The 19,068-nt window shown below is 43.3% G+C and overlaps 1 protein-coding gene across 1 annotated transcript in view; it reads left to right on the top strand.

Annotated features, from left to right (window-relative positions):
- Positions 1–17,858, top strand: part of Sha (shavenoid) — a 67,787-nt gene extending 49,929 nt beyond the window's left edge. Inside the window, exons 5-13 of the mRNA XM_076382150.1 lie at positions 1,174–1,344; positions 13,470–13,583; positions 13,691–13,824; positions 14,094–14,244; positions 14,318–14,649; positions 14,735–14,953; positions 15,063–15,165; positions 15,241–17,243; positions 17,301–17,858. Coding sequence (XP_076238265.1) covers positions 1,174–1,344; positions 13,470–13,583; positions 13,691–13,824; positions 14,094–14,244; positions 14,318–14,649; positions 14,735–14,953; positions 15,063–15,165; positions 15,241–17,243; positions 17,301–17,858 — 3,785 coding nt within the window. The remainder of the gene's footprint in view (positions 1–1,173; positions 1,345–13,469; positions 13,584–13,690; positions 13,825–14,093; positions 14,245–14,317; positions 14,650–14,734; positions 14,954–15,062; positions 15,166–15,240; positions 17,244–17,300) is intronic.
- Positions 17,859–19,068: the final 1,210 nt, after the last annotated feature.

The raw sequence follows: 19,068 nt of genomic DNA, 5'->3' as shown, positions 1-19,068 counted from the left end.
TAAGCAGAACAAGCCTCGCGACTGTGCGTCTCTTCAGGACCTCGTCCCTCGGCGCGCCGTGAATTATCGTACGCGTCCTCGAGGCCCTCGAGGAGTGTCCTCTCCCCTAAAGAACGAGAGGGTAAATAGTGTAATCGTGATTTGCAGTTTCGAGAGAATTCATACAGGATTCGGTATTAAAACACGCTTCGCGAGTACGTTTCAATGCGCGGAGTACAAAAGCTGCGTGGAAAAAGCTTACGGCGGATTAACCGTGAAATTACGATATAACGGTTTGACAGCTGTACATCACTTCCCTGGCGAGTGCGTGGCGGCGCGCTCGTGCCGCGCCGCGAAGTTCCCCAGCCTGGAAATTCATCTCCAGGCGTCACTTCTTGCGCATGCGCGGGGACGGTTAAGGGAAATCCCCTGGGAACTGCATTGAGAGCGACTTTTACGAATATTTGGGAAACTATAATAATAATATAATGATAATATACAGAGAATAATAATATAATATAATAATAATATATACATAATAATAATATATCAGAACAAACAATTTTGAAATATGAAAAAATACCCTTAAATTACAAAACAAAATTTTTGTTATACAGGGTGTTTTATAGTAAGTGGACAATACTTTAGAGATTAGTTCAGCATCTAAAAATAATGAAAAAGGTTCATATATGAACATATGTACTATATAACCTTGTTTACGAGATCTAGGGATACTTAAAATCCCTAGTACACGCAAGGTCTCTTGCAAGTGCTGAAATACTCTGATGCGAAATTGAACGAGATTTTCAACAAATTCAGAGAACATTTGATAATATTTGATTTGACAATATTTGAGGTAGTTTATTCTGTAATATTTCTCTCACTTTAACATTAATAATATTAATAAATTCCTATTATTCCGATAAATTGAAGAAAAAGCAATAAGATCCTGTATAACACTTAATTTTGATGAAATAGACTTAGGCTAGTCTGGCTTTGAGGTACAGAAATGTAAGTCACAAATCCTGCTGCTGTGTCTGGGTCTAACACTTAGGTGGCCAGCCAAGTATGTATCGGTACAAAATTGCTACTGCAGCGGTAAAAGGAAAGCACTGAACTTCAATCTTCAAGGCTTCCATCCTCAATTTATTTTACGTGTTACATAATAATGAAAACGGAAACGTGACTTCACAGGTTCCTGCAGAGAGGCCTGCACAGTGCTCAGCAGCGGCACAGCCAGCCCCTACACGCGAAGTCCTTCGACCGCAGGACTCGTTCCGCCCAACAATACCTGCACATGCCAGTGCAACTACGGTCTGCCAACCTTCCGGGAGGATCTTCATATCTGCGTTAATGACATTCACGGTAGGTCTTAATCCCTGCGCCAGCGACTTCCTCTTGGCAACAATCAAGCCCCCTTTCAATCCCCAGTAATCAAATTGGACACGTACAGCCTTCTACCGATTCTTCCCAAACAATCAAATTAGACGTTCAAAGGCTTTCCCTCGATTCAACAGCCGCGATTTTTCACCGTCACAGTAATCGATTTCTTCCTTGTACGACGGCGCGCAGTCGCGGGCACGTACCGTTTTCAATCGGACCGTGTCATCGAAGATGATTGCCGCAGCTGTTTAAGAATGGCCCCGCGGTTCTAAGCGAATCGGCGGAGGCTCGATCGCTAATGCATAATCATTTCGCCTGGGCACAATACCCAGGGGAACGCGTGTGGCTTTGGAACGTCGAGGCTAAAGCGAAAACCAGAGGAACCGTGTATTAAAAACCGGAGGATTATTATTGATGGGTTTGACCGATTCGATGAGTATCCTCATTATCGTAAATCCCAGTTTAATCGAGTCGCGTAATAACACAGGTGAACCGGGCGAAGGACGTGTGGCTGAGCCGACGTAATCGTGGACTGCCGCTGAGTGGGCTAATTGGATTAATTTGCAATTTGAACCGCTACGCGTGGAGCTTCTCAGGGGAATTAGTAGGCGAACGGGTTCTTCCGAGGCACGGACTCTGCATTGCTGATTTCGACCCCGTCGATCCCTCAATGACCGCGTAATGCGCTGAACTTAAATCCTCGTTACACATGCTCCGTGGTATCGTTGTCGGGTCTCTTCTGCAACCAGTGTATATTGAAGCCATACACTCCCATCCAAAAGTATTAAGACACTTGCTCACGTCATATCTGTACCTGAGAAGCAGAGTAACCCAAGACCACTTTTTTGTGATTAATTTTTTCGTGGAATCTTATTGCTGTTTTTTCGTTTTATTAGAATAGTAGGATTCTAGTTAAGTGGCGTTATAAATGAGGGAAATTTAATAGTATAAGTTACTTCAAGTAGTATGTGGAGGAATGAGTAATCGTATTTATAAAAAATAATAAAGAAGGACTTAGATCACATTGGCTCTCACGTACAGATATGTGTTTGGAAGTAGTTCTAGAGTCAGTAAGGAACTGCATTTAAAATGCATAAGATTCGCTTAAAATGTGTCTGACTTAGAACTTAATCTACTGCTGAAGTGCACTAGCTTGGTCAGGCACAGACAAATCTGTAGAATAAGGTCTAATTCAGGCCCAGATAAATTAGCACAATAAGTCCCAAGTCAGACACAGACAAATCAGTAGAATATGTCCCAAGCCAGACAGACAAATCAGTAGAATAAGTCCCAAATCAGACAGAGAAATCAGTAGAATAAGTCCCAAGTCAGACACAGACAAATCATTAGAATAAGTCCCAAGTCAGGCACAGACAAATCAGTAGAATAAGTCCCAAGTCAGACACAGACAAATCAGTAGAATAAGTCCCAAGTCAGACACAGACAAATCAGTAGAATAAGTCCCAAGCCAGACAGACAACTCAGTAGAATAAGTCCCAAGTCAGACACAGACAAATCATTAGAATTTAGTCCCAAGCCAGACAGACAAATCAGTAGGATAAGTCCCAAGTCAGACACAGCGTGAAATATAAGTTCATTGAATATAGTAGGTGTCCCTATACTATTAGAACGTGGTGTACGCGCGCAATTTGTGCGGCGCTATCGGCACTTACTAAACCACAGCCCGCAGCCACAAGCAATTCTGCAAGATAGGTACACAGTCGGTGTAACAAAATCGTGAATGGATCCTTCGGAAGAGAATACGTTTCGATTTTCCACGGTGAAGGAAATCGTTGTTTTAGGTGTAAAAATGATGAGTGTCTGTAAGGTTAAAGCTTATCGAGCGAAAAGGTAGTTGTAAATTGTGGATCCTAGCGATCTCACGGGGATTTGACGCCGTGACCTCTTAAGGAACGAAGGAGAAGGAGGCGAAGGCGTGAATTATACTCGCTCTGTCACTGGGTGAAACCCTCGTGACCTCTGCTGGCCGTGCACCAACACTCCTCATCGATCTCGAATTTCTAGGATCGCCACGATCGCAAAAATGCCGCGGGAAACCGCTAAACCGTGCGTGGGTGACTTCGATGCACGCTGAAGATACGACGCCTCGAGATGCTCGACGTTCAGGGAGAGCTGCCTCTCTAAATTGTACTATTTAATTGTATTTTAGTATTGGATATTGTAGCTTGCGATTTAAAGCTTGAGTAGGTAATTAATATACCTAGGGCACCTGATCATTTTTAAATATTTAATGCTCATAAATTAGCAAGAGTTACTCTCTCTCACGGTTGAAAGTGCTTGTTATATGTTTATCGCTTTCAGATCGGGAACATATATCGTGTACAAGGCAATTCTCATCTCCCTTGAACACGAGCTGAGTGCTTGCGTAGGGAATACTCACATTCTAAGGGAAACCTTGGTGGTAGGACTACCTCTAAATGATAGGGATAGAAATAAACATGTAATGAATACAATCTGGTGGACATATAACGAAAACATGCTGTTCTCCCATTTTATCTGATCCAAATTAGTCCTCATTGGACGAAACACGCAAATTTGCAATGATCAGAAAATTGAAGAGCACCCTGTACATTGCTTAGAAGTCAATGGCATTCCATCGATATTTGAAAAAGCCATTAACTCTATTTGCAATATCCGATTCTCTTATCTCTATGTTATTTAACGATAATCCTGACTAGATCCTCGCCATCGAAGATTCATAAAGCTGCATCGTAAAAAGTTACAACATATACGTCACTCAAGTGCGTCTGTTTCCTGTTCCTTGTCACCTGCAACCTGTTCGATCGCGAATAAACGCAAATCACCTAGCCTCGATAATCATTCAGGAGAAAATGGATTCTCGTTGAGCCTTGAGCCCGCGTTGCCCTGACCTCAGGCGGTGACCTTCGAAGCCACGGAAATCATCTCGAGTCATGAACGTCCACGATGCAGCGGGCCGCGAGGGGCCTTCCCTGACCCACGTAACTCGTTCCTTCCATTACGACCCTCGAATCTCTTAATTTTCAACACCTCACGCATAATCGTAAACCTTCTCGCCTTTACGGTCGATAAATACTCGCTAACGCGTTTAATCGCGTCATTATGAGCACGCTATAGACAGCGTGTCATTTTCTACAGGGTGTGAGTTGTCTACTGGATTTAATCAATTCTTTGGTCATCCTTGTCCTTCTGACATTTGTTCTTAATTTTCACAAATTACTGTGCTTCCATGGCGAAGGGTATTTGCGGAGCACGAATGGCCTCAAGGGAAGTGCAATATAGAAATACCACAATGCGCTGATAACACGCGTAGTCGCAGGACTCTTAGAGCATTCATCGCTTTACATTAGATACCCACCGCAACGAAAGGATTAATATTGCACCGTGTAACGTTTGTAATTTCCTTCTTAGTTCGTAAGCACTGTTCTTCATCATGCCCATCTGCCTTAATAGGCGCTAGTCAGTGATACGTTATACCGAAAACGAATTTTCTGCGAGAGATTCTCAAGTAACGCTCGTAACGACGTTTAATTGCATCTAGCTCTGTTGCGTCAATTTGCTTGTGTATGGGGCTATCGATTCTCGATTCTACATAGCTGGCATGCCTTTTTTACGTCCTGCACGCGAGGCATTCTCACAATGGCTATTGGAGTCACGATCGCCTGCGATTTACCCTGTACGCTTGACCGTAGAGTTGCTACCGCGTTTGCGTTTATATTAACAGAGCCTGAACAGGTGTGCTGGCTGATGCTCATTCAAAGGCTTGGACTTTATCGTCAATTGTGCGCTGTTATTGGACATTTTGCATTTGTAGTTTAGTGGTGTATTGCGCAAAAAATTATTTTACTGAACTTCGTATGTAAAGTACTGCTGTCTTCGCCATCCCTTGGGAATATAACCTTTTCCGCAAGAACAGAGTCTGTTGAGAGACAAGTTCTTCCAGTAAACATTATATTAATCTCCATGTGGATAGCTCGCGATGCAAGTGCGCTTCTGAGTCTTCAAGTTCATTTCCAAAGGTCACGCGCAGACTCTGCCTCGTGACTCTATTTCTCTTCCCTCTGGGACTCGCGCGGACCGCTCCAGTAATGATGCAATCGTGCGACCCTAAGTATACCGTATACTTCTGTGTTGTACATGCGAAACTTAATTTCCAGCGATCCTCGGGCACTCGAGGAACACCTGGCCAGCAGAACGCTTTCTGAAACTCGCGTACTGCTGCGCGATTACAAGACGATGGAACTTGCACAGGTCTGAAATTAGGATTCAGTCGATTAGTTGTAGAAATACAATGTTTGTCTTAGTTTCTGTTCCATTTTACAACTAAAATGAAGCAAAAGATGCCTCATCCCAAAAATTAGCAGACGTGATTAGACCTCCAATATTCTTCCAGGTCATCCTGTTGTCATACTACTACCAAAATGGCTTCAATTTTTACATTGAAATTAGTACAATCTCTACTATCTTCAGATTCATCTATTTAAGAATGCAAAGTGAGCCCCATTGTTCCCAGAATTACAACCGTGGCCTTAATCCCGCCGAGACTCTTAAACCTTGCGGAACAGGCTGGTTCCAGCTATCCACGCAATCATAATATTAATTGCATTAAGCATGCTTGTAAATTGTACACGTGCGCGCATTAGTCATATCAATGCGACGTCTAGGAAAAACTGTGCGTTCGATGACCGTGGTGTAATATTCATTTTCTATTAGCGTATGGGCTGGGACCTCCTCTCATATTCGCATTAAATGGGCGACGTTCCATCATAATGAAGAAGTAAGACATGGGATAAATGATTGTCTTCGCTTTCGGGATTGTTAGAACTTGGGAATTTAACTTGCAAATTTAAGTTCGGCATTTGTTAAGCGCGAAGATGATACTAAGGGACCCGAAATAGCATTTAGGCGATTTTTCAAGATCTAGTGAATTAATTAATTTGAGTACTGCTTCAGCTTTACCATCATTCATTTAAGTTTTATATCTAGAGATTCAGGGTTTTCAATTTTATCAGTGTCAAAATAGTGGTAATGAATTGATGAAGTTCTAGTGAATAAAATAAGTCCAAATACGAGCTAGGTTATGTAAAGGTTAGGTCTGATATAAGTCTGAGTTAGGTTAAATTAAATTAAAAGTAGTATCAGCAGATTAGCAAGATTTTGTCGAGTAATATGAGTCCAAACACGATAGAAATAGGGCAAGGTTGTGTCCGGTTAGGTCACGGTTAGGTCTGGGTTAGGTCAAATAATATCCAATTTGTGTGGTATTAGGCCTGATTTTACTCAGGAAAACTTTCCCAACTACTAATATCACTGCTAGTTCTATCGCGCTTAATTTAGGCCTAACCTATACCTAACATTGCAAGGACCTAACCGCGAAATGACCTAATCCAAGCTAACACATTCGGATTTGTCTCGTGTTTGGGCTCATTTTACTCAGGAAAACATAGCCAACCTACTGATACTACTTCTGATCGAATCGGACCTAACCCATACCTAACCCAGATCTAACTGAGACTAACCTTGTCAGAATTGTGTCGTGTTTGGACTCATTTTACTCAGGAAAACCTCATCAATCCACTGATGCTGATTTAAAACAGGGAGGTGGAAAATTATTAATATCAATTTACGTTTTTCGTTCAACAGATCCCCATATTAATCCCTCCTCTAATCGACGCGTGTTACTCAGAGCAACAGTACATTGGAATGATGCTAGTGTTCGCACACGTGCGTTGTTTGCACCGTTAGCCAACGATGCTCTATCGATACCTAATGAATCAACAGCTTTTACCTTTGGACTGGGTTGGATCATCCCATAATCGTAAAAACTTTGTTCTAACACTGCTACCTTCAAAGTATACATCAGCTGCTAAGTATCCACGACGAGAACTAGAAGAAGATTAATAGTTTACGTTTCGAGCATTATCTTCAATCAATCAGCCCCAAAGATGGATTATTAAAGTCTCCTTAAATGAATGATGGCGCCTCTTCCTGCAAACATAAAACTCCGAGAGCTGCGCTTAAAAAAGTAATGGCGACATTAATGTCCCCATAAAGAGCCATAACACCAAAGGTACGGTCGAATCGTCGCACCTTGCTCTTAATGTCGTTCAGCTTCTCAGTAAAATCATGTCCTCATAATTTTGGACCCTGTGAGTGCGTCATCTCACTTTCGTCAAGGAATTAAGGGTTTTGCGAGCTCTTCAGAGCCGTTCCTCGCGCTCTGGTGGCGTACCTCATTAAAGGGGCCCACGAAACGACACGATTTACGATAATCGACGCCGAGGAGCAATTAACGCTGGCAGCTCTCCTCACGTTGTCCCCGTTTGCCTCCTAGGAGTCCGCAGCTTTGGCTACTTGTGCCTCCTACAATCGGATAACGACCCGTTGATTAACGATCGCCAGTCGACCTTGTGGTTCTAGAGTCAGCGGGACGATCCACGAGGATGAACCCTGACCTTGACGAGCGACGGCTGAATCCGCGAAACCGAGCGTGCAACCTTTGCTCCGTGATCGATAATGTCACAGACGAATGGGAACCCTGGAATTATGGCTGCCCTGTGTCGATAAGCGTCGATACTCAGCGAACTCGTGTGGGACTTTTCTTGAGACTGTTCCTTCTGCCCCTTTAGGTTATATGGATAAAACTTCTTTCGTTCTGTAAAGCAAGATCAAAGTGTACGTACGAGCGCGTCGATAGCCACATACCTGAGGTAGCTGATCAATTAGAAAAATGACGAACTCCTACTGGGGGAGCAATACTGGCGTCTCCAAGGTCAAACACTCGCGCCAGACGCTGTTCCTCGTCGTTTCCAGGGACGCTGATGTCTCTTCTGGGACTAATAAATAGCAGATTCGCGGGGACACAGCTGCATCGAAGACTGGGGGCAGAGGGAACTCGCGGCGATCAAAAGTACCGCAAGGAACAATATCTCTTTCTGGCCTCGAACGACGCGTGACGCCTGTTCACCGAACGGATCTTCATCGCTGCGAGATTCCATAGTCAGTCTGGTGGCACCTCGATCATTTTTACGTGCGGTGCCCAGCTGATTTATTCGTAAGGAATGGCGTTTAGTAGCACTCGATGGAACTGAACTCGAGGTGGTCCCCTCATATTTCATGCATTCGAGAAGGACTCTGGATTTAGAACTGAGGTACCACCTAGGGAGTTCGAGTTTGTCGTAAGAGGGCGCGGAAGGATTATTGAAAGCGAGATTTTTGACAGATGGCCTTTTAGCTAGAAAGAAACCTAACAATTTATGTTAGGTTGTTAGGTTATGTTAGGTTATGTTGATTGTTCTTACTAAAACCAGCGATGGGTCTGAATTAGATCTTAATTTCACTTTCAACATTACAAACAAACTAATAATTAAAGACTGTGCAGTGTTGATTTACAACTGCTTGGGAATGGACGCCTCGTTCCCAGGCCCCCACCACAGTCACTAACGAATGTGCGAATGGGCTCCGATACGGTAGATCGAATCTCATGTTGGCGCGCAAAATTCATAGAGATACGCCGCGGATATCTTCAGTTCGCTCGGCCATTTCGTGGAACCGATAAAACTGGTTTCCCGCGCGACAAGGAAAACTTGGCGGATATTGATGACTGGAAAGCCGTGAAATTTATTAAGACGCCTGTTCGCCGACGACACGACTGGGGGAGGCTCGTTCGTCTCGTTGACATGATTAATGCTCTGGCAAGGACCGTCTCAGTGAAGATAACACCATAATCCGTCTGGTGAGGGTACTGTTAACGCGTTTGGACATTATACCGTGTTGTCAGGTCCTCCTGTAGAACTTGGTGCGAAGCCAGCGGGTGTTCTAGGTGGGATGGTCTTGGGAAAGACGTAGAGGATGTAAATGGTGCTATCCCTGTCAGTTCAGCTACTGTTTGTCGTCGTAATTTTCAACGAGGGGCATCCAGGTGCTCGGTAGCTAGAAGCGGTAGTCTGCGAATTATATGTTAGAAGAAATCGGTGATAATTTAGACGAGAGGATGAACAGGAGATTCTAGAGGGGAGATAAAATCTAGAAACAGTAATGGCTTATAAAACACTGTAAATACACATATAAATATATGCACTCTCGTTTGAAAATAGCAGGATACAAGTCTGATCAGTAAATGTACATAACATAAAAACACTTACGCAACCATTGGAGAATTTTCTTAAATAATAAGCAATTAACGAATTACTTCTGATTTTACAATGTCTGAATTGGCGTACTTATCACGTGTGAATGAGTACAAACACGAAACAAATCGGTAAAGCTTAAGTTAAGGCTTTGTTGGGTTAGGTGTGGGTTAGGTCAGATCAGATTTGAAGTAGTACCAATGAATTGGCGAGGTTTTCCCCAGTGAAATGAACCCAAACACGACACAAATCTGATAAAGTTAGCTCCAGTTAGGTCATCTGAGGGTCAGGTAACTTCGAGGTTAGGTCAGGTTATGTGTCGATTATGTCTGATAATATTAGCAGTAGTATTAGTGGATTGAGCAAGTCTTCTCGAGTAAAATGAGCTAAAACACCACAAAAAATGGATACTACTCGACCTAACCCAGACCTAATCCCGACCTAACCGAGTCTGAACTTGACTCGACTAAGTTTGACCGATTTGTGACGTGTTTGGGTTCATTTTACTCAGGAAAATCTATCCAATGTACTGATAGTACTTCTAGTCTAGTCTGACCTCTCCTAAGTCTAACCCAGACCTAACCTTGACCTAATATCGGTCGATTTGTGTTTATACTCATTTTACTAAGGAAAATCTCTGCAATCTATTGCTACTACTTCCAACCAGATCTGATCTAACCTTATGCAATCTATATGGTTAGGTCTGGGTTAGGTTTACTCTTTCTTCGTTAAACTCCAAGCCTGCATGGTGCATACGTACTGCATACGCAGCGTATTTTTACTCCGTCGAACAGGGTAAACATTTAAAGAGAATAGGGTCGATACATTCCTCTTGGTTCTACTTGGTTCTTGCGTTCCCATCTTCGATTTGCAACTTCCACACGGCGGAGGGTACCAGCGTAGCGGCGAGTCTCGTGGCATTAAACTGCGCCAAGTCGACACGGTCGCAAATCGCACGGAAGAAGGTACCGGTTCCTTAACGAGAGACCGCAATAGGATAATGCTTACTCCTTTATCAAGATTTAAGTGTTTGACGTGCCTACTGTGCGGTGTTCCTCGGAATGTCTGAAAATGTGTAAAACGGGTTATTCCGGAAAATGCCGTTCCTCGATTAATTCCCCAAGGGTCTCGAGCTTGCGAGGTCATTTCGTCGCATCGAAACGTCAACAGCGTGAACTGATTGAAAAAGGAACGAGGGAAAGGGAAGCGTACAAGTGTTGCATTAATAGTCGCCTCTCGAGATGCACGCGCCATTTTATTGGAATTTTAAGGCATCGTAATTTCTCCCGATTCAGGAGCTGAAAAATACCATACGATCGAAAAGAAACTGTATCCTGGGTTCTACGAATTCTTCCGCGGTGATGAGAAATTTATGCGAAAGCAGTAACCGCAGGAGTAGCTCGGTTGATGTCTGTCGCTTAATAGCCAGATAAATTTCAGAAAATCTTACCGGGAACAGATTTACTTCCCGCGACGCCTTGCGCGGCATAAGGCGCCCTATTAGCTGACGCGTATCGCGCTTAATTGCATGACGCAAGATATTAAGATTACCTTGCATTTATACGACGAATTAGAATCGACCGTTCAAAGCAGAGGCTTTGAGGAGAAGAAGCAAATTTTCATCGAAGATGAAGACGTGATAAATTTATATGCCTCAAACCTTGTCGTGACTGAGCGGAAGAAAAATCACTTTGTAATAATCTTCAGCATCGCTAAAGGGGAAATTAAATTCAATTAACCCTTGCTAAGTTAAGGTCAATCAAGGATTCTAAGACTATGTTTTCAATACAAACGATTTTAAAATTGATAATTTTAAATAAGTTTTATATTTGTACATTTTTAATTTTTTGATACATATATTTGAAAATTTAAAAGCTCTGGATATTCGAGAGTTCAAAATTTCAAAATTTCAAAATTTTCAAAATTTCAAAATTCAAAATTTCAAAATTTCAAAATTTTGAAATTTCAAAATTTTGAAATTTTGAATGTTTAAATAAGTTTTCAGTCTTCAAATTTATAAATTTTAAAATCTTCAAATTTTTTAAATACAAATCTCCAATTTTTCAGATTTGCAAATCTTGAACTCTCAAATATCCAAAGCTTCCAAACCTTCAAGTATACATATTTATAATTTTCAAATCCTCAATGTTTCCTATGCATTTATTCCTGTTTCTGGTTTCCACTCCCTAAAACATCGTATTTGAGCTCTGAAAGCTCAGTCAAGGTGGTACCACCTTACAATAAGCACTGCAGCTTCTTCCTCGCGGTTCCATGGACGAATGCACCCAAGCGTCGCAAATCATGTTCATCGCGCGGCGATCCAAGCAATGAGATACCTAATGAGAAGATGCTCGACAAGCAGCATCCTCAGGAACTTTGCCCGCTGGCCCGGTTACGTTTAGTAGGGCATCATTGTTCCTCGCGGTGAAAGCTCGAGGGAGAGTCTCGTAGATCTGTCGACGGTTCTCGGTTGGTACGCGTGTCCACGCGAAAGGACACGTGGGTACCAAAAGAGAAACTGCCACCGATCCGATTTGCATATTTATCGAACGGAGGTCGCGACCCTGGTCGCTTACACTCAGGTGAATCTGCTGCTGATGACACGTGGAACGTACACCCTCGCTTGAAAGTCTGGGGACAGTGCAGGATTTCACTTGACCTTCTATGAAGTCACCTGACTCTTGCCTCTGTGTGCTACTATATGCTACTATATGCAGACTTCATTGCTCAACGATCACAGGAAATCGTTATGTTTATTGGTTCGATTCGACGAACTTGATGTCTAGCGATAAATCCCCGCGTAGAGTATCTTCTCCCAATCAATTTTGGTATTAAGATCGGCGCTGTGCTTTTGATGTTGTCAAATTATGATGACGAGAAAACTCTGAGCTCAGTTTTATTGGATTTCGCGGACCATTCGGAAGAGTTCGATCGACGAATGGCTCTAAATTAACATTTTAATGAGTATCACTTCCCTTCTTAGTTTATTAATTAAAAAACGTGTAATATGTTGCGACTCTGGTGTTCGACTTGTCGAGAAATGATACTAAATTTATAAATGTATTGAAATTGATTTTGTACTGCTTAATAAGTGTGTAAAAAACATTCTTTTATCGAACTATGAATTTATAATGCCTACTAAACTTGTCATTTCCTTAATATCGGTTATCTTGAAATCTTTTAATTTCTTCTTACGCTGTGTTCCATTTAAGATAGGCTAGACTTTAAATTTTATTGCGCGTCCACATTTTAAGTCTGACTTAAAATATAGCTCCAGTCTTTTATATTTTGCAATAGAATTTCAGTTACCTTAAAATTCGGCAGGTTTTAGTAGCGTATATAGTGCCCAAAGTACACATCCTCATGTGCAAATGCAGATTATGCTGTTTTATATGACACAAATTGGCCATACCTTTACATGATACTTATTGAAACAGTGCATAAAGGTTATGATACCTTTGCATAAAGGGATTCCCCTTCCATCAGCGCGTAGCGCCATCTCTGTGTCCTTTATTACACTTCGATTAGCGATCATGGCTACAACTTCGTGCACATATTTACTGCAACTGCAAAAAGTACATTTTGACAGAATGTCCATTCCCTGATCAAAGGGAACGTCCCTGGCCCAAGGCGTTCATCGTTAATACTTCTTCTTTTCGTGCAGGGCGTTCCGTGTTCATGGACGAGTTGTATAATTGCAATTTATGCAGATAACTCCAGGGATACTCGGCTCGGAAATTACAAGCTGTCCTGTGAATCCCCAAAATCGTCAGTTAAGGGAACGCAAAATTACAAGGGGCAAGGCGGTGTGTCTTAATTTATGCTTCCTTGAAGAACATGCCACGCGTTTTGGCCACTCGTGGGACTCAGAGCTTGGAAGGCTAGAATCACTCTTGCTTTGCGTCCCAATTTGTAGGCAATTGGCTACTGCATACTAAAAAACAGAACTCATGTTCTATTTCTTTTTGCTTTTCCCAGAATGCAATGTTGCCGGTTTTGTCAGTAGCACAGGCCAGGTGGAGAGGGTGCCCTACGTTTACCTACCCCAACGGGGACAGATAATCTACCCCCACGCTGAGATTCGCTTCGAAGGTACGTGCAGCCTTAGCCCCCTGCCTAGGGTATCTACAATTCTTCGTAAGACAACCCAATCAGTCTTATCTTCACTCAAACAAAATCTTTTTGTACGTTGAGCGAAGGTGTAACCACTCCTGTGTGCGGAATTACTGGCGCTCAACAATTAGGAAGATCGGGATGGTCGGAGCTGAGGAACCTCTCGGACGCAGAACCACCCTTCAGGCTGTTTCGTGACGAGGGCAGAACGTTCTTGCAGGTTCGTAACATTATCTGAGGTAAAATAAATAAGTCATTACGCTGTCAAGAGGCGAGATTACAATCATTCCTGAAATTGGAGGAAGGCTGTTCTGTTCATGGAACGACGTATTTATCATTCTTATGATTACCTTGGCCAAAATAAAGGCGAGGATTGAAAAGTAATAAGACCACTTCAGTGACATCAGTTTTGCGGTATCAAATACCTGTTTTTGCAAAGCAGAGGAACATGAGTTTAAGATTTGCATTTTGTGTGCGTTTGGATTTCAGTGGATCGGTGAAGGAGGCTTGAAGGAGGCAGCTGAAGGTCGAGTGGTTACAGCAAAGTTGGTCTGCAGGGATGCCTCGCCGAAGTCGAAGCTTCCAGGAGTCTTCACTCCGTGTGTGGCTTTCAGAGTGGCAGGCTCGCCCTCGAAGAGCAGTAAGTAGTTCAAGTGATTTCCATTCCAAATGAATTCCGTGTTTGCGTCTACTCAAATGCTTTTTCTCTACAGACGTCCGGGAGGTGATGTTCTCTTCGACGACGCAACTCTCTCAAGGACTCTCCACTACAGAATACACGGCCATTGGCCTCTCCTCCGTGATCCTGGCGTTGATCTACGTTGCCAGTGTATCATTGTATCTCCACAGCAAGAAGTCCAAAAGGAAGATCGTCGAAGAACCGGAAATAAGCTTAACACCTGGCCGTGAAGTGAGTGGTTTGGTGAAGAGCAATCCTTTGCTGGCAGCCTCGAGACACTTTGAGAGCGACACTAATAGTGGTCTGACGGAAAGCGACCTGGGCGATGATCTTCCGGCAAGTGACAACGAACAGGGTTTTGAGAACGTGAGTATAATCGTAATTCAAATATTAACTTAGGTAGCTTTTAAAGGTTTCCATTAAAATGGGAACATCGTTTGCTTATAATTAGGTAACATCAGCCATAGTTCATCCTCACTATGTCTATCTGGAGCAGTCTGAGGCCTGCCTCGGTTCAGGCTCAATCCTTGGCGAGCGATTACCGGAAGAGGATGTACGAGTCGTCGAAACTGCCGACAGCCCCCACCAGCAAGATATCCCCGTGCTACCTGGGGCCCAGAGAAGAAAGTTATACTTCAACCCTGCTTACTTCGATAGACAGCTGTTATTGGTAAGTCAGCAAGTAAGCAAGTGAATAAACCTTCCTCGGTAATTGCGTGTGCCCCCTGTGTGTTTTAATGATTCCAAGGTAATGTAAAGGCAGCCCGGCATTTTTCTAGGCTCCCCCTCCAGCAGCCATCGAGTTCCTGCTCAAGATTCGGGAGGTCATCTCTATTGCCAAGCACAAAATGGCTGCGAAGAGATTCGTTCCTACCTTAATTGGTGAGTTCGTGGATCCTGATTCCTCCAAGCACAGGTAAAAAAATTTGACTTACGATTCATTGATTTGTGACTCAGGAATACCAGAAGAAGAGACGGCCTCGGATCACTGTGGCTCCACGGGCAAGAATCAACAGCGGTCGACGTCGAATTCGATTCAGGACTCCATCGCCAAATCGAGGAAGTCCCAAAGGTGCACCGGATGTCCAGGCTGCACTGACTCCTTTAGGAATACACCCACGTTTTCAGAGTCTGATCAAGCTAGTCCAGGTGAGAGCAAAGTTAGAGCATGGTTGGAAGATGTCAGAAGTCCGCAGCGAAGGTGGCGAGACGCGGAGGAGGGAAGGAGGAACTCTCAGAACGCTAGGTCCTCCTTTGCTAAGAATTTGGAGTATCTGAAGGAGCTGGCCAAGCGGGACTTTGACTTAGACGTGAAAGGTTTGACGGGGAAAACCTTCTCCTCATGGAAGGGAAACCTACCTATGATAAAGGCCTTCCAGAGCGTGGCGAGAAGCGAGATTCTTGAGACCGACGATCGTCACAGTATCTCCAAACGTTCTACCAAGTCCATGTTCGAGGAATCAAGCTACTTCGTGCAAAGAAATGGTGACCTTTCGGCTAGGTTCAGCGGCGACGATGCCATAAATGCGAAGGTGAGGAAGGCTATTGAGGACTCGTTCATTAAGCAAATGGAGGAGAACGCGGCTCTGGAGGACAAAACTACTGATAAACGGGAAGGCAAAGAAAAGAAAATTGTCCTGACTGAAATCAAAGACAATCTGAGATCAGAAAAGGCGGAAGTTAAAGAAAATTCGTTACAGAATCGAACGAAGAAGAACGCGAACGCAGTTACAACGAAGAAAGAACTGCCAGACATGATCAACGAACTTCCTAACGCAAAAAATAGTGCAAAACGCATCATGGATGCTGTGATCCGCGAAATGGTGGATGCAAAGGTGCTGGAACACCACTCGAGATCAGAAAACGTCACGGATTATGAAGTGGACAGTTTAGAACGCTCTAAATGCAGCAGGAAGTCTTCGACTTCGCCCGAATCCACAGACCAATCCAGCCCAGCTTTATCTACTGCGTTACCCATGGACGAGGAGCTAACTATGCAGAATGCAGTGATCAACACTAGAACCGGAGAGATGATGAAAATGAATAAAGAAGTGTTAGAAAGAAACTACTACAATAGCCTGCCGGAGTTGGTCTCTCCGCAGAAGACCGAGAGCTATTCGCTGGTGAGCGAGGTGTACGTGAACGATGGCTACGATAGCCCAGCCTGCAGCGACGACTCTGGCCCAGAAATTCAGTATGAGCCCGAAAACCCTGGACACTTGACCATCAAGGTTCAGGACTCACCTGAGAACTATGTTAAGCAAGATGAATCGGAGTATGAACCCGATACCCTGGACAGGAAGCCGATGAAGTTGAAAATCAACGACGATGTGAACTATGAAAAGGAGGTTCCCAGCGAGGTTTACGTAGACTCTCTCGAAAGGCCAGCTCAGATACTGCTCAAGAGCAAGGGTAGCTTTCGCGACCAGGACTCCCCAAAAAATAGCTCTCTGCAACGAGGTTATGGCAGCCTTCGTGAGATCTACGAAGCCAGGCTGAAGTCCAGTTTTAGGGACTCTAATTTAAGTGGCAGCAATAGATCGTTGAACGGGCACTTGGAAGACACTATGTCTTGGAAAAAATCCAAGTACCTGACGCCCGAAACCAGGCAGGCGAAGAGACAGCGACAGCCAAGCAACCAACCAGATGTGGTGCCTCTACCGCCTACAGAAGAGATCTATCAGCAACCCAAGCCACCGCGACGCGTTAAAGACGCGAAGGTGTCATCGAACCCGTCTCTGTCAAAAAACGGCTGGGACAGGAGCCCTGCCGAAGCGGGTGACCCTACGACCAGCAACGGTGCTCCTGTCCTCAGTAACAACTTCAACGTAGGGACCACTGACCCTTGCTCCTGCAAGGCGCGCTCCGAGGAGTCGATCACTAGGTGTAGACATCAGCTACAAAGCTGTTCTAGGAATGGCATCCCAAGGGAAAAATCAAGATCTAACTATGGCCAAAATGTGACACCAGAAGGCTGTTCTGTACGCTCTCGAAACTGTAAATACCGTGCTCCTCAGCCCTGGAACAGCACCTGTAATCGCGGAGACAGAAAGAAGCCTGTGGACTGTCATTGTCCCAGCGCCAACTCGAAGAACAGGGATCCTCAGAGAAGGCACGAAGATGCACACTGCTATACCAGGAAGCAATCGACCAGACTCTCCAGAAGTTGCGAGTCGATGAACACTTCTGCAAATCGCTTTTCAGGCAACCAACCGCAGATGAAGGTGGAGGACAGTGGGTACTTGAGCAGTACAGACAGCAACTGCTCGCACAAGCGGTTGCTGCAACATGAAGTGAGCAGTGTTTCGGAAACAGATGAGACCGAGTCCATCTGCGACGGTGCCAGCGAGAGCGGCGCTGAGAGCGTGGGAACTGACAGTGTATTCTTCGGGAACTTCCGTAGACTTACACAGCTCTCCAGCTTCCCAAAGAGTCTGGACTCAGCTGTTGAGATAGTCCCCAGGAATGAGTACCTTCAGCCTTATGCCAGAAATGAGAACGGATTGTCGGAGAGGACGAACTTTAGTACCAGCGACAGTGAGACCGAAAGTTTCATCACTGTTTTACCACCATGAGGGACAGTTAGAGAGCCAGTATAGTTTCAGTGACAAAAGCATTGTGATGGTAATTATAGTTCTTTTAACTTGCCACAGTTTTCGTTTGCAATACAATAGCATTCAAATAAAAATAGCACGTTAACCTTCCGTCGATAATGATGGTGGTGCAAGCTGCTCTGTCGGTAGCAGTTATCGGCGGAAATTTCAAACTTACTAACCTGCTGTTGGTAACAGGTACTGACTATGTATAAAATAACTTTGAAGATTTGAAAAGTTCGAAGGGTTCATCAAGTTAACGTGGTCGAACTATAATTCAGTATTACGTGTCCTCAGCATGAGTAGAAATCAAAACTAAATTGCCATCAATCTAGGTAGAAGTTTGTATGCATGCCAGAGTCTGTTCTGTTGCATTAGACATTTTGGATTTCATTTGGTGAATTGCTTATGGCCAGTACATTAACGTGGTAGAATTAATTTTCCAGCAACTTTGTCTCTCCTTTTAGCGAACAGTCATATATAGATAGGAAAGTTTTATTTATAAGCCAGTCGATACACACTTTGCTACTTTCCTTTTCCTAGAACACTTAATTATATTTAATTAAATTTCAAACGCGTTGCGTTTAAAAGTTCGTCAAGCGGGTAAAATCTATAACTACAGTCTGCTTAATTAATTTTGAGGCTGCAAGAAGCGCTTAATTGCTTTTTAAATTAATTAGATAGTGTGTAAGCATAAGTATAATGTGGGGACCACTTTATGCATCGCATTTTTAATTCAGTTTGTCATAGCAAATGATAGCTTAGATGTTAGATTAATTTATATTTCTAGTATAACGAAAGATTACAAATAATAGAGATTTAATATATTTGCAAAATATACTGTAAAAATATTTGATAGATATGAAACAATTTGTATAAAACATCTAGGGAGTGAAATTTACGGCCGATAGTATTTGAGTACTGCCATCGTAGAATTTAATGTAACTATAAAGTGGCCGGAAGTGCAATACTACCTTTTAACAGAAGACAACGATCAACTGTTAAAAAGAATATTCTATGATATATCAGAAATGCGACAATTAGAGTTTAATGACTAGTCGATATGATAATAATTCTTTAAGGAAAAGATAGAAAAGTACTATAGTAAATGTAAGTTATACATTATAGCGAATTTTTGTATATTCTTCACGTGCGCACAAAATGAGAACAAATGAAGTTAATAATATATTTT

Source organism: Calliopsis andreniformis, chromosome 7, assembly GCF_051401765.1.
Source record: "Calliopsis andreniformis isolate RMS-2024a chromosome 7, iyCalAndr_principal, whole genome shotgun sequence".
NCBI lineage: Eukaryota > Metazoa > Arthropoda > Insecta > Hymenoptera > Andrenidae > Calliopsis > Calliopsis andreniformis.
Note: the sequence above shows the minus strand (reverse complement) of the source record. Positions and strands in the feature narration are given on the sequence as shown.